The 15,770-nt window shown below is 45.5% G+C and overlaps 1 protein-coding gene across 8 annotated transcripts in view; it reads right to left on the bottom strand.

Annotated features, from left to right (window-relative positions):
- The window catches only part of NSD1 (nuclear receptor binding SET domain protein 1), a 153,453-nt gene extending 139,571 nt beyond the window's left edge, over positions 1 to 13,882 (bottom strand). The window contains exons 1-3 of one of the 8 annotated variants that reach the window (XM_027546878.1): positions 12,538 to 12,742; positions 11,302 to 11,415; positions 10,472 to 10,561 (exon numbers count right to left, since the gene is read on the bottom strand). In XM_027546878.1, the coding sequence (XP_027402679.1) occupies positions 10,472 to 10,561; positions 11,302 to 11,331 (120 nt within the window). In that variant the 5' untranslated portion in view covers positions 11,332 to 11,415; positions 12,538 to 12,742. Of the gene's footprint in view, positions 1 to 10,471; positions 11,431 to 12,259; positions 12,416 to 12,537; positions 12,743 to 13,333; positions 13,449 to 13,862 lie in introns of those variants that run through there. The other 7 variants (XM_027546876.1, XM_027546874.1, XM_027546873.1 and 4 more) reach the window with 7 other exon arrangements.
- Positions 13,883 to 15,770: the final 1,888 nt, after the last annotated feature.

Consider the following 15,770-nt stretch of genomic DNA (forward strand, 5'->3'; position numbering starts at 1 on the left):
CACTACAATCTAGATAAGTCAGCGAAGGATACAGACAGCAAAGGCCACAGAAGAAATACAAACATAAACAAATCACTTTCAACAATAAAATTGTATTAATTAAATCAATCTTTCAGTAGCAGTATGCATCTATTTAATTATGTAAAAAACTTAAAAAAATGTTATCAAAGTTGTTTTGTTATCAAAGGGAGGAAAACGTCAGACTCATACACTATTGAGAACTGTGTAAAATCATACAATCCTTTTGGAAAACCATACAGAAGTAGGCACATCTGAGACACAAAGAAAATTAACCCATTGCCCTGATAATTCCACCATCACCAGTTTATCCTTAGGAACAACTGCACAGGCATTACTATGAAATTATTAAGGTACCTATCAAGGCTTTACTTAAAACTCCAGTATCTACTCCACCAAGTAACTAATTACAGTGGTATAATTACCGACACTGTAAAACTTCTGCCCCAAAGCTCTACTACATTAAAAAAGCATTTCAAATGTAGCACTTTGTTACCTCTCAACTACTGCTCTGCAATTCTTTATAGATTATGGCATGGCAGAAGTGCTTTTTCTTCATATGTTAATAAGAAAAATAGAGTCAATACACTGTCAACTGAACCATCTGCAACATTAAAGAGATGCCTTTAGACATAAAATTTCAGTAACAATTAGCATGGCACTAATGTCTATTATTTTTACTGGGTATAGACAGAACTTGCACCATGCACACTGCCGACGTCATCAGGGATCCCCAACAGCTCCAACTACTGCGTCACGAGAAATTATAGAAATGACAAGGGGAATATACCCTCATAATTTACAGAGAAAGGTTACCTTCAGATTCTTCTTGGTATATGAGGGGATATCATATAACCAATAATTATTTTTAATTTAATGTGTAAATATAATTGTTCATCATCCAAAATGGATTTTATCCTCCCAGCAATCTTAAACACAGTATTATGGTATTTCCTGTAAGTTCACTAGACATGTGAAAAGAATTTTAGAGGACTTAATAAAGTAATTTTACCTAATAACAGTAACAAACACTAAAATCTGTTCCAATTTGTTAAGGGGAAACCACAAGTTTGTATGATTATATAGTTTCTTTAATAAGTCATCTAAAAGACGTAATAGTTAAAAATTAGGATTTGTATACAGGCATAATAAAGAATGCAGATCATCTAGAATACATAAAGAACTCTCAAAACTCAACAATTAAAATCAAACAAATTAATTAGAAAATGGACAAAAAACATGAGTATATTTCACCAAAGAGGATATACAAATGGCAAATAAGCACACAAAAAGATGCTCAACACCATTAGCTATCAGGGAAATGCAAATTAAAACCATAATGAGATATTATTACATAACTATCAAAATGGTTAAAACAAAAATAGTGACAACACAATGATGGTGAGGATGAACAGAAAGTGGATCACTAATACACTACTGGTCACTCTAGAAATCAGCTTGGCAGTTTCTTATAAAAGCAAACATGCCAGTAACATATGATTCAGCAATTGTACTCTTGGGTATTATTCCCAGAAAAATGAAAACTTATGTTCACACAAAAGCTATATATGAATGGTCACAGCACTTTTACTTCTAATAGCCAAAAGCTAGAATAAACCCAGATGTCCTTCAACAGGTGAACGGTTAAACAAACTGGTGTGTGTGTGTGTGTAATAGAATGCTGCTGCTGCTAAGTCGCTTCAGTCGTGTCCGACTCTGTGAGACCCCATAGACGGCAGCCCACCAGGCTCCACTGTCCCTGGGATTCTCCAGGCAAGAACACTGGAGTGGGTTGCCATTTCCTTCTCCAATGCATGAAAGGGAAAAGTGAAAGGGAAGTCGCTCAGTCGCGTCGGATTCTTCGAGACCCCATGGACTGCAGCCTACCAGGCTCCTCCGTCCATGGGATTTTCCAGGCAAGAGTACTGGAGTGGGGTGCCATTGCCTTCTACTTAGTAACAAAAAGAAATAAAGTATCGATATACTCAGTAACTTGGATGACTCTCCAGGTAATTTTAAGTGAAAACACCCAATACATATATATATACTGCATGATTCCATTTACAGGCACTTTTTAAATGACAAAATTTTAGAAACAAAGGACAGGTTAGTAGTTGGCCAAAGATGGAGGAGGAATTGCCAGGAAGAAGACGGATGTGATACAAAAGGGCCACAGGAGAGACCCTTGTGGCACTGAAACTGTTAAACATCTTAACTGTGGTACTGAGTATACAAATCCATACAGGTGACAAAAATGCAAAGAACAGAGTACACACAAACAAACAGAAGTAAAACCAGGGACATCTGGAATATGTCCTTATAGAAATAAAGAATTTTCTTTAAAAAATAATACGAAAAACAAAAACTGGGTCATCTGAGTAGGTTTGGTGGATTATACCAATGTCAATAATCTGGTTGTGGTATTAGATGCTTTCACAAAACATGCCACTGCAAAATCAAGCAAAACACACATGAGATCTCTGTACTATTTCTTACAACTAACTGCATGTGCACTTATACTAATTTCAATAAATTAAAAAAAAATCTACCTACATGTTCATTTGAATGCATGTCCTTAATATATTAAACAAAGTATCAATAATATGTATATGAGGCCACTTGTGTGTCCAAAAGATTAAAAAAAAAAAGGTCTACAAACACAAAGAAAATTCTAATAAAATATTAAGAGTGAAAATGAGGGAGCATTGGGAATTCCCTGGCAGTTCAAGGGTTAGGACTGGTTAGGGAAATAAGATCCCACAAGTGGCAGTTTGACCCAAAAAAAGAAAAAAAGAGGGAGCATGTGAAGATGACAGAAATAAAGATCCTTTTTTATTAACATTCTATCTTTCACTTTTACTATGAATTTATGTTACTTTTCTAACTAAAAAGATTCCTAGCAATTTCTTCATTTGAGATCATTTTAAAGTTTCAGAAATGATCATTCAATGAAAATCAAGTCCACCACCAGAAAAGAGGTGGGCTCTCCTACAAACCAGGGGGTGGAAATGAAACATTTATATCCAGGACAAAGAACACCCAGCAAAGAGCAACAATGTAATAAGTTATACCACTTCACAGCTGGAGTGTGGAAAGATACTGAATTTATGGCCCAAATTAAATTCTCCTGATTACCAATCAAAAAATGGATCCAATTCTCCTGATATTAAACAAAAACTGAAACTGTCAAATAGTCCAATGCCCTTATCTTACCAATTAAGCAAGAAGAGTTTGGATAAACAGAAAAAAGCAAAACTGTAAAGATATGTTTCTCAAAATTCACAATTCTTTCAAATGTGCATTTGGCTTTTGGCATAGAATAACATGCATCACTTACTGAGCACCTACTTCAAAAACAGCACTGTGCTAGCTGCTTCAGATAAATTATTTTGCTGCATCCTCTCAAATGTGCAAGGCTGCACAGTATATGCCCCATTTAGAAATGAGGAATGGGCTCAAAGAGATGAGGGACTTCTACTAGTAGCATCTGTGCTACGAAACTATTATGACTTAATATCCTTAAGAGCTTATACATAAGAATACGAAAATGAAACCTTGAGATATAAGGAGCACAAATTCAAAGCCCTTAGAAACTGAAGGCATGAGGGAATGAAGTCAGAAAAAAATCTCTGAAGTTTTGAAATTTGGTACATTGATCTGATCACCTTCCTACCTAAAATTTACTCCCCTTCCCAACTTGTATCTCTGTAATAGTACCATTCATTCTTCTACTCCATAAGTACATTGAGTGTCTGCTACAAAGAAAGCATCACACTACACACTGTTAAGATACTAAATGCTGAAATTAGACCAGGAAGAGAAAGGCATAAGCCAGGGGATGGTGAAGTAAGGCACCACTAATAGTTCAGTTTGGCTGAACTCAGGCCAGCCAGGATATCTCAGCAGATGAGATTTGGGAAAGTCAAGATGAGGTCTTATCAAAGACACTGAATTTGGGCTTTATTTGTTAGGCAAATGGGGAGAAGAGTTAGGCATTGAAGGTAAAGCTTTCATCAGAGACCTGTGTTTTGTTTGTGTGCTTATAGTCGCTCAGTCCTGACACTTTGTGACCCCATGGACTGTAGCTCACCAGGCTCCTCTGTCCATGGGGTTCCATTCTAGAATACTGGAGTGGACTGCCATGCCCTCCTCCAGGAGATCTTCCCAATCCAGGAATCGAACCCAGGTCTCCCATATTGCAGGCAGATTCTTTACCATCTGAGCTACCAGGGAAGCCCCATCAGAGACCTCACCTAGTATTTCTCTTTTTGAAGGTCAAAGGTAATTCTGTCTCTCCAGAAAGACTGGAAAGCAAAACAATATGAAGACCAGTAATAAAGGTTACATAATAGAATGGAAACAGCATAAAAATTCAACCCTGTAACATGGATTACAAAGCCTATATTTATACTTATCTCCTGACAACCCTGCTCCTCTCAGATTCCTATTCAAAGAATTTCTTGCCACTTTCATATGCTATTCCTCCTTACTTACTGGCAGGTCTCTGCTTAAATATATATAACCTTCTATGAAATTCTTCCACATTACTCCAGGCATGACTTTTTCCAAACTCCCACAGTCCTGCTCTGTAACTTCTACCAGGCCGTGTGGTATTCTGTACTGTCATTGTTTACACCAGTCTTCCTTGGATGGTAAAGTTCCTTAAAAGCAGACTGTATCTTTCCTTTTATACTAGCAATGCCTGGCATCGAGAAGGCACTCAAGTTCATTTTGATCATATAAACAAGTGATTCCAAGGTTTCCAACCTTGAAAAGAACTGGAGGATGATGCCATCATTAAGACAGGAGGGGATTTCCCTAGCAGTCCAGTGGCTAAGTCTCCCTGATTCCAGTGCAAGGAGCCTGGGTTTGATCCCTGGTCAGGGAACTAGATCCCACATGCAGCAAGTTTGCATGCTGCAACTAAAAGACCCCCCCAGGCTGCAATTAAAAGACCATGAATGCTGCAGTGAAGATCAAACATGCCTCATGTTACGACTAAGATCTGGCATGGGCAAACAAATAAGTAAAAATAAGTATTTTTTTAAAAAGACAGAAGGAAAAGCATGTTTGGCAAAAAGAGATGGTCAAAAGTAGCCAAGTATGCTACAGGTGGAAGAGAAACTCAGCTGGAAATTTGTTTCTTGGTCTGAAGCTCAGAAGTCAGATCAAGAGTTTTCACACAGCAGAGAAGTGAATTAATAAAAGCAGATAAGACTGCAGAGAATGACAGAGAAGAGGAAGAAAAGAGAACAAGCACTCCAAAAAGGACTGTTTAAAGGAGCAGTGGTCAAAACACTGCACATCTAGTAGGATAAGTCTGGAGGTGTCATTTGTAACTGAAAAGAACAGTTCCAACAGAGTAGAGAAGCCAATCCACAGGGCTTTAAGGGGGGGTAAACAAAGTAGACAACTCTCAAGAAATTCCCCAGGAAACAGGAAAGTAATCACAGGGGTTAGAGGATAGAGGAAGATTCTTTAGAATAGAAAGATGGCATTCTGTTTTTAGGCAGAAAAAGTGATGCAGTGAAGGTTGAGAATAAAGATCCTAGCAGAAAGGAGAAAGTAATGACGAGAACCAGGACCTCCAGCAGGGACAGAGTCAGAGAAAAAGCAGAAACTGAGAAGTGTGGAGACAGGAAAGGAGGAAGCAGAGAAATGCTGAAATGATGAGAAGGGAAGAGTGAACCCCATTTCTGTCTCAGGCACCAACACAACAAGCCTTGAACATAGTCTGTACTTATCTCTTTCATTCCTCAAATCCAGGCTCCAACTTTATTTCCAGTCCAGGCAACCCTAAAAGGGCTGCCAATTTTCTCTCTGAAATAATCTCTCAGATTTATCCCCTTTCTACTACTGACTCTGCTCAATTCTAATTTTTAATTACTACTGCAAGACTCCACAACCTAACATTGCCTCGACTCTCTCCCAGCCAAAATTTCCCAAACACAGATTTCATCATCACTTCTCAGCTAAAATTCCTCACTGGATCCCAGTTTCTATCACATCAACATCAAACGCCAATCCGAATTTCTAGGCCCTATTTCGCAAGAATGGGCTTCCCTGGTGACTCATTGGTCAAGAATCTGCCTACAATCCAGGAGACAGGAGTTTGATCCCTGGATCAGGAAGATCCCCTGGAAGAGGAAATGGCAATCCACTCGAGGATTACTGCCTGAGAAATCCCATGGACAGAGGAGACTGGCAGGCTACAGTCCGTGGGGTCATAGAGTCAGACATAACTGAGCAACTAAACTATCCTACCCAACCCTGTGAAAATACTGTTTATTTAATTCTTTTTATCCAAAGTACCTTTCTAAACCTAACCAAACCCAACCCAGTCAATGAACTGAAGTCCCACTCTTCACTGGAGCCTTGATCGCTCTAGGTTTCATTCATGTCTCCATTGATCTCCGTAACCAGCTGAACATCCACAGCACAGAACTTAGTACAGAGAGTGGTTTGTATTTCCTCCATCTCCAAGACTGTACAGGGGTATACTGTCACAACATCAAGATATCTATCTTGAAATGGCTCCCAAAAAAGTCTCTATTTAACATCCATCCCACGTACAATATAGTGTCTGTCTCTACCTAATGAAACACAAGCTAGTATTACAGTGTAAATCAATAACAAGGTAAAACTGCAAACAAATCTGGCACAAAGATGCTGTGTTTCTTAAAGTCAATGCAAATAATAAAGAACTACTCCAATTAAAGGCAAGAAAAAGGTGATCTAGGTCAACCAATAAACAAGTGACAACTGACAAGGAGAACAGGACAAGAGCTTCAAAGAGAGAGATGATGAACATCAAAGGATTAAGAAAAGTTAGTGAAATGACATAGTGGAGGGAGGATAAAACAAGATTGGCAAAATATCAGTAATTCTTAAAGCTTGGTGAGGAGTACATGGAAATTCAACCATTTTCTCTTCTTTGGTATATAACTGAAACTGTGTATAGTGGATTTTTTTTTTTAAAGAATACCTTAGTTAAGACTAAGTCTTTAAAAAAAAAGACTAAGTCCTTAAATATTTTATAAAAATTTATCCTTATGATCATGGTAAGAAAATGAAGTAAAACAAAGTATGCCATCTACCTATTGTACAATTTTGCTGGACAAAATTTTTAAAAACCTACTTGAGGGCTTCTCTGGTAGTCCAGTGGTTAAGACTTGCAATTCAAGGGACACTGGTTCGATCCCTCGTCCAGGAGGATTCCACATGTCACTGAGCAACTAAGCCCCCGTGCCACAACTACTGAGCCAGCACTCTAGAGCCCAAGGTCTGCAACTACTGAAGCCCGGGCGCCTAGAGCCCATGCTCCACAAGAGAAGCCATTGCCACGAGAAGCCTGAGCACCACAATGAAGAGCAGCCTATGCTCACCGTTGACTACAGAACGCCAATGTGCAGCAATGGAGACCCATCATAGCCAAAAATAAAAATCTATTTGATTCTTGCCTTATTATAAAAAATAGTTGCCATCAAAATCAAAATTTTGATAAAGGTTTAAAACTGACTTTTTTAATTCTCAATTTTACATTTCAATATAAAATCTAAATAAACCTGTTCCTCCCTATTTACTTATGAAATTTTAGTCCTCAATTTTAATTGTGTTCATTTTTAGTGGTCTTCTTCAAATAAAGAGAATCACTAATATATACTTTAGACTACTCTGGAGGCTGCCTACATCCTAAGAACTTTGACGATTCCCCAAATTCATGAATACTGCCACAGCATAAATTAACTCAATTTTACCTCCATAAAATATCTAAATGAGGAAGAATATCAAACAAAGAATTGCTGCAATCTAGTAAGAAAACCAGGAGATACTTCAGGCCCAGGCAAGAGTGTCAGGGACCTTCAAAAGTCCCTAAAGAAAACCAAGAATACTCAAATAATTCTATGGTTTCAATAGTTTTCAGTCTTATCCCCAATAATCTTAAGTACCTTTAAGGTAGACCTAGACCTTCCATGACATTTGTTTTTTACTACAAAGCTATGAAGACCCAATGAGACAATACAGACCAAAGCACTTAAAACTAAGTTATTGCCTGTTATAACTTGGAGCTCTGGGAACCAACCTTCCTTGAAGATTTTTTCCAAACACCTACAATATACAAAGCACTGTATACTATATATGTACACTGGCAGAAATTAGACAGTATCAACCCAATTAAATACAAAAATACCAGGTCAGGATTATTAACTATAGTGAGAACCATTTCACATCACTGTATGCAGAAAAAGTAACTGAAGAGTATGAAGGTAAACTGAAGAGGCTGCTCCTTTATGACAGGAGACAGTCTGCTGATAGCTAGTTGTACAAAAACAACTGGCAATACAACGTTGAATCATGTTGTCATTTCTAGTTCCAGACAGAGAGTTTAAAATCCTAATAAGTACTCGTTACTCTTGCCAGGAGACTCTTATTCTATCACAGTATCAGACAATAGCACGTGCAAAAGATTTTCTAAAACTTCTAGCCCTAAGCACACGCTCTAATACAAAGTGCTCTCCATACCTGCTGCTTCAACCAGTCACTGTGAATAGTCTGAATACATCAAGTAGCTACATAGAATTTCTTTTAATTACACCTTGCTCAAGCTTACTGTTCAACTAAATTTGCATTTTGAGACTGACTTCACTTTAAATTCTCAGAAAATATCAAAGGCGAAAATGAAAGCAATAGATTTTGGATGAAGCTCTTCAGATTTATCCACAATCTGTGAGAAAGACTTAAAGAATAAAGATTCGAATTCGCTGGCGTTCAGTGGTTAGGACTTTCACTGCCATGGCCTGGAACTAAGATTGAACTACTGTACTGTTCAGTCTCTAGTCAGGGGAACTAAGATCCAAAAAGCCACATGCAGGACAGTCAAAAAAAAGAATAGATACTGGTTTCTTCAAGTCCACAGTCTTTGAGTAATTTTATTTTCTACATGAAAAAAATTTTTCTACACTTATACAACAAGTTTGTTAACTCTCATTTTAGATGCATTATGTTTTTTCTAAAGGCTCTAGTATTTTAGAACCAATAATGACACCTCTTTGATAAGAACCACACAGATTTACACTTACACTTCTAGAGAAACATGGATCTCCACCTTCTGATCTAAGTTTTTATGTAGGGACAAAACTATATACATGTAAAATACATTTCAATGTAACAAGAAGAATTTGTCTGAGCTACTGATAGGCTGCCAACACAGCCTATCCACCCTAAAAAATATCTAGGACAAAACAGACTCAAGATAACTACCGAAACAAATTTTTTAAATCTGCAACTGCCAAACTAAGAAATCAAGGAGTAGTACTAACGCATATTTAAGATATGAATCAACAGAAACAAAAGCGACACACCCACATTCTCACTCTTAATTTTAAAGAACAGCAGGGCTATATAGTAAAATGAACGTTTAATGCACTCAAAACTATCACCACACACCAAAAAGTTTTTCCTATCTAAATCTTAACAGAGTATTTCAGAGGCATCTTGAGAAAGGAATGGGATCCTCTTTGGTGACGTAACAGATGACCATGACAAGTGTGTCTGGGCAGAAACAAAATCAGAATCAAATACTTAAAATTGAAAGGAATCTTTTAACAATCAAGCTGGTTCAGATTTTTAAAGTGATGAAACAGGGTAAGTGAAGTCAACTGGTCATTTAGCTAACTAGGGACAGTCAAAAATTCTGGGTGAAGACCTGATTTTTAAAAAGCAAGTATCATTTACCACAATCTAACAATAGTAGGTAGCGCTACTGAGTAACTCAAAGAACATTTTTTCCCATTTCTATACACATACACCCATACCACACACATAACTACACTTCAAAATTTTAAAGCAGAAAAGGTTTAAGAGTGTACTCTGATAGTGGCTGTTACCATAGGATGCTGTACAACACGTACTTCAGAAAAAATAGCCTAATTTAAGTTTTGACTGATGTCCAAAAAGGCCTTTTCATCTGAGCTACCCTGAATGTGAACCCAAAATGTACTTCAACCTGAAAGTCATCCCATCAACGAAAAATATAAGCCATGCCTTATGCAAAAATAGGACTCCAGGTAATTCACTGATTCCTGTACTCATGACACAAGCAAGCCAAAGCCAAGGACACTTTTAGAAAAAAAGCTAAACAAATGTATACCTCTATCTTGGAAACTTAATTCTGAACTCAATCAAATGCCCTTAAAAGCTTATCTCTTAACCAATCCTCAATGGAGAGTTGACTTGGAAAATCAGAAAAGAATCAAACTCATATAAGACAGAAAAAAATTTTAGATCAAAGTAAAATTTTCCCAAAGAGCTTATTATTAGCAATAAGCTTTCATCTGTGAACTGGTAAACAACCAAAAACCAATTAGTTATAACCGGTTTTTATAGTTTCCCTTTAAGTTGCCTGTATATATACATTAATGTATATATTTAAGTTGTACCAAAAACTGCTTACAAATGGCAATTCCTGTGAAGTAGATGATGATGAAGTTCCAGGTAATTCTAGCATGTTTCCTAATGTACTGGTACTGGAGTCTGGATCATCCTGAAAAGATAAATTTATTGAGTTTAATTGCTCTTCTATGGTAACGTTTGTATCTCCTAGCGAAAGGGGGGCTGGGAGAAGGGCTGCTTTTTCATGGCTGCCGTCCACGTCACTTCTTTGCTTATTTCTCTGCGTTTCGGTCTGAGGAGCTAATGGCAAGAATGGCGGTTTGCCTGCACCGTGTCTACTGTCTGGTGTGCTGTCTTGTTCATCTCCCATGGCCACGTCTACACCATTCTCTGATTTAGGCTCATAATTGCAGGTGGCATTGGTTTGAGTTTCCTCAAAGATCTCCTCTATACTCTCATCCTCTGTGACTGGCTGTTCTGGGTCCATTTCAGAATCTACATCTGCATCGTCCACACAAGTAAAATTCTCAAAGTGCAGAAAGCCATTCTTGACAGTCTTTGTTACTTTTACCTGGAGTTCAGGGGAGTTATTACAAGAGGGTTCCTGTTTCATAGCAAGTGCTGTTGGACCACCAGGATTCAAGGAAGTGCAAACAATTGGCGACTGAGCTCTTGAATCACTTTTTTCAGGGTCTTGAAAGGATTCTGATCCATCAGCAGACCCATTTAAATACTCTACATTGATCATGGAGGCCAAATCCTGTAGTTTCCGCAGTGGAATGTAACAAGATGGAGAATCTTGTCCATAAGCATTTTGGGATGTTCCACTGGCAGTCGATAACTGCATAGTACACCCATTAAGTGGCTCAGAAAAATTGGATTGACCATTACCGAAAGGGCTGTCCTTGTCTTCAGGGGCATCTAAATTCACTGGATTGGAAAAGGGCAGCAGACAATTTCTTCTAGGTAGTTCACAGGTCTGATCCATCCTGGGCCAGCATCAACCTGGAATCCAAAAACACGTCAATTAATCTGAGTTAATGGGCCATTTGACTCTTATCTTCAAAATGGCAGCCACTTCTCAAGGCCTAGTGGCCTCGATGCTTTTCTGCTGCACTTCCATGGGTGGAAAAAGTTCCCCAGCTGACGATGGAAAAACAGCCTCGGTGAGCCTCCGCGAACTCCATCTTCCCGGAGACGGGTAGATCTTGCCACATGGAAACAGCCCGTCCCTTTTTCCTGCAGACTGGTGGGCAGTTGGGCTGATCTAAAATTAAAATCCCGTTGGCAGTAGAAATTTCCAAATCTCAAACAGGATTGTCTTTCCCCTCCCCCGCTAGGAGTCCAGCGGCCGGATCTCCCAAAAGCAGGGGGCTGTAGGGTTCGAGGGGGGCTCCGGGACGCTGCACAAAAAGGTTACCCACCCCCATCCTTCCTGGCTCTCTCGGGCGCAGCGGTCACAATAGCGCTGCACCCTGCGCCCCAACTGGCGCCCGAGCCTTTGCAGTGGCCGTGCTCAGGCCGCAAGCAAGTCGGCGAAGCGGGTGCACCCCGAAGTTCTCCTTTCTGATTGCAGGCCTGCTTGGTCCACAGCTGCAGGCCCAGAGGCCGGAACGCGGCAGGGGGAGAAACGGAGGCAGTCGGTGAAGCCGAGTCAGGGCAGCAGCAGCAGCTGCTACAGCTTGACAAACATGGCTGCTGCCGACGCCGCCGCCGCCTGCCCGGGCCGCGTTCCTTCCCGCAGCGCCGGTAGCACCTTCTGGCCGAGCCGATCGCACTCATCAATATTCAGCACCAAGCAAAGTTTGCTGCAGAAGGGCAGCCAGCCCCGTGCCCCCCAGCCGGCTACCTGAAGGGAGGCGGAGGCCGAGGTGCGCGCGGGAGGCCGGCGGGGCACGGGCCGCGCGGGGAGGAAGTTCGCGGAGGCCCGGCCGGCTAGGCCTGAGCCCGGCTGGTAGTGATGTAGGGGGAGGGGGCCTGCGGCTGCAACGCCGCGGGCCACCAACCCTGCGCCGCGCCCGGCCCTCCCCCGCGCCCCTCACCTCACGGCCACCACCATCTTCCCCGCCCGGCCGCCTCCCCCATCCGCTCGCGCCAGCCCGCCGCCCACCCCAGCGCACTAGTTACCGTGCCCCGCGCCCCCTCCCGGGCCGGCTGGGGGGAGGGGGTGACCCTCATTACACTGGGGCGCGAGCGGAGCGGTGGGGAGAGCGTGGAGCCGCTCGCCGCACCCCCCTCCCCCCGCGTCTCTCTTCAGGAGAGAAGGTAGCAAGCGCGACCTGCCCCGGCCTATTCCGCCGCCGCCTCCTCCTCCTCACACCCCCACCGCGCGCGCCCCCGCGGTGGCGCGTGCGACCGAGCGCCTCGCGCCGGCCCGCGTGCGGCTGGGGCCCCGAGTGCGCGCGCACCCCTTCCCCCAAGGCGCGCGCTCCTTTGCCTCACTCTTCGGGGTTCAGGGCGGGTGAAGTCGGGCTCGCGAGCGCGCCACCCAATCAGCGGAGCCGCCGCTGCCGCCCCCTCCCCTCCCCCTGCGCGCCCGCTCGCGGCCCGGGCCTACGGGCCGGCCCGACTGCCCGGGCGGGGCCTGAGGCGGGCTCCCCAGGGGCCTCGCGCGCCTCCCCGGAGTGTCGGGGCCTGCGGGCGTCGTGGGTGGCACTCCGATCCCCTCACCTACCTCGGGGAGCTGCGCCGGCCCCGGGCTGCACACGTTTCCAGAACCCTACCGGTCTGGAGCCCCAGCCCCGGCGGCACCTGGCTGGGCTGAGGCCTGTCCGACCGCCCCGCCAGCCCCGCTCGGGCCCGCGTCAGTCCCGGCCTCCATCTTAGGTTACAGCCCGGGTTCCCTATCCACTGGGCACCTGCCTTCAGCCCGCTCGGCTCGGGCTCGAGACCAAGGCAACCCCCCTCCTACCGCGGGGCTCACCTGGGGGCTTGGGCTGGGGTCTTCGAGGCCTCAAACCCCGAGCAGGCGCGGCCGCAGGTGAACCCCCTGCCGGGCCGCACCCCAAGCCCACATCACCACCACCACAGACCAAGCAGAGCAGGAAACAAAATGGAGGCAGCAGCTCGGGTCTGCCTCCCCGAGCCAAGCCTGTGCAGCCCCAGGGCTCCCTTCTGCCGCAGGCCCGACGCCTGCGAGGCCGGAGGCTGGCTCGTCCCAGGCACCAAAGGCAGCCGCCCTAGAGCAGCGCAGACAGGCCGGGGACTCAGCCCTGCAGTCCCCACAGCCCCTCACCCACCATCCCTTCCCTTCCCCCTCCCTCCATTCCTCTTCCTCCCCCTGCCCGGCCGTGCGGGGTGAGCGGCTCCCGGGAGCTGGGTCGGGTCGGGTTACCCGCCCGGGCACTGCCCGCCCAGCCTTGGCCTCCGTGGGGGGATGAGGCCAGGCGACCCCCGCGCTGAGCCCACCCCCCGCACCCGAGCCGGGCAGCAATCTGACAGCACGCCCGCACCTCGGCCTGCCGCGGTGCGGCCCCCGCCCAGTGAGGCCGAGTCCCGAGCCCGGGCACCGCCGGGACGAAGCTCCCTCGTCACCCCCGGGCCCAGGGGTCCTCGCAGCCCCGGGCGGGGCTAGGGGAGCGCTGGGGGAGGGGTCCACTAATCCCTGCACCGCCTCCCGCGCCTAGTCCGGGTCTAGGCCTGGCACTGGGACTCGGGCCGGGGGCGCGGGCGGGCGTCAGTAGGTGTGTGCGCGCGGGGCAGTGGACGCGAGCTGGGGGCCCGGAGGGGCCGAGCCTCGCACCGCGGACGCTGCAGTTCTCTGCACCCAGGCAGATGGCCCTCTCGTGCCACCTCCGCCCCGCGCAGGCCGCCTGCTCCGCAACCCTGCTCCCCGGGGAGCGCGCGCCTCGCCCCTGCGGGCCGGACATCGGGACCCCGGCGGAACAGGGCTGGGAGGGCGGACCGCCGGGCTGGCCCCGCCAAGACTGCTCGCCTAATTCCTGGTCTGGGGCGCTCTGCCCTCGGGCGTCTGGCACATCGAGGCCTGCACCCAGTACCCGGGGCCCCGCAGCACTGGCCTACTGCGTCCAATCACCAAAGACACCGCGAGGGCAGGTGGGGAAACCCAAATAACGACCCCGCGACGCCGACCTCCCCCAGGCCCTTCGCCTAACCCGATCCAACTCTGACCCTCCCTCCTCCTCCCGGCTTGATCCCCGACAAAATGCTCACCTGGGTACCTATTTGGTCCCTAGAGTGCTAAGTTCATCCTATATGTTCAGAGAAAAATCACAAACGACCGCCATAAAAAATTCCGCCTCCTCCAGAAAGCCTTCTGTGATTAGTGTTAACTCCATCTCAAAGCTGAGGGCGCCGCCCTCGAGAGCCACGTGACTACCATTCCTCCTAGGGCTTAGTAAATGTGCATAATTATTGCCTCAGTGGAGTGTTTACCCGCCATCCTTCTATCTGTTAATGGCGAGCCCACCTGGGAGAAAGGCACTTTTGGCGTTGTCTTCCGCGGTATTGGCTTTCGCTTGCTGCTCCCTAAATTCCGTCCTTCAGCCTTCACCCCGAAACTGGCCCCAGTAGACTTGGAGCTCAGGATGCCCGTAGCTTCCTTCCCTCCAAGTCCCACAGACCAGCCAAGGAGATAGACAACAGGTCCTTACCACACCTGAGTGCTGGGATGCATCCCTGCCAAGAAAGCAAGCAAGCTGTCTTGGAAGGAAGGTGTTCCCTGGAACCAGTGTGATGAGGGGAGCACTGTGACCTCAGGTGGCCTCCTGTTGAAGAGAATGAGGTATCCTGACTGTTCCCAAGTGCATAGTCAGGTTGGCAGTGAGTTGAAGAAGAGCCGGGTCTACACTCCAGGGTCCCGCCCTACAAGGACCCGTCCTTTGTTCTGCTAAGGAGTGACTCCTGCTAATCCTTTCTAGTCAATTCAATGGGGGAGCTCTGACTGGCTCCTTCTTCCTTCTTGCATGCTAAATTGTTTTAGTCGTGTCCGATTTTATGTCACGATATGGATTGTAACCTGCCCGGCTCCTGTGTCCATGGGATTCTCCAGGCAAGAATACTGGAGTGGGCTGCCCTCCTCCAGAGAATCTTCCCAATCCAAGGATCGAACCAGCGTCTCATGTCTCCTGCCTTTGCAGGCGGGTTCTTTACCACTAGCGCCACCTGGGACTCCCTCGCACCTAATCTTTTGAACTAGTCATTTCCGACTGACAGTTACCTCCTATCAACTGCCCCAATTCAGATTACTTGCAACCCTTTATTCTCCCATGACCATCCTGAGGGCCTGTGAGGTGCCACTCAATGAATGGCCTTGAGCCACTCAGTTAAAAAGCCACAAGCCTCAGTTTACTCACCTGTGGTTTCCAATGCACAGGGTGGCTCTGAGGCTCTTGCAAGGC

Source organism: Bos indicus x Bos taurus, chromosome 7 (assembly GCF_003369695.1).
Source record: "Bos indicus x Bos taurus breed Angus x Brahman F1 hybrid chromosome 7, Bos_hybrid_MaternalHap_v2.0, whole genome shotgun sequence".
Taxonomy (NCBI): Eukaryota; Metazoa; Chordata; class Mammalia; order Artiodactyla; family Bovidae; genus Bos; species Bos indicus x Bos taurus.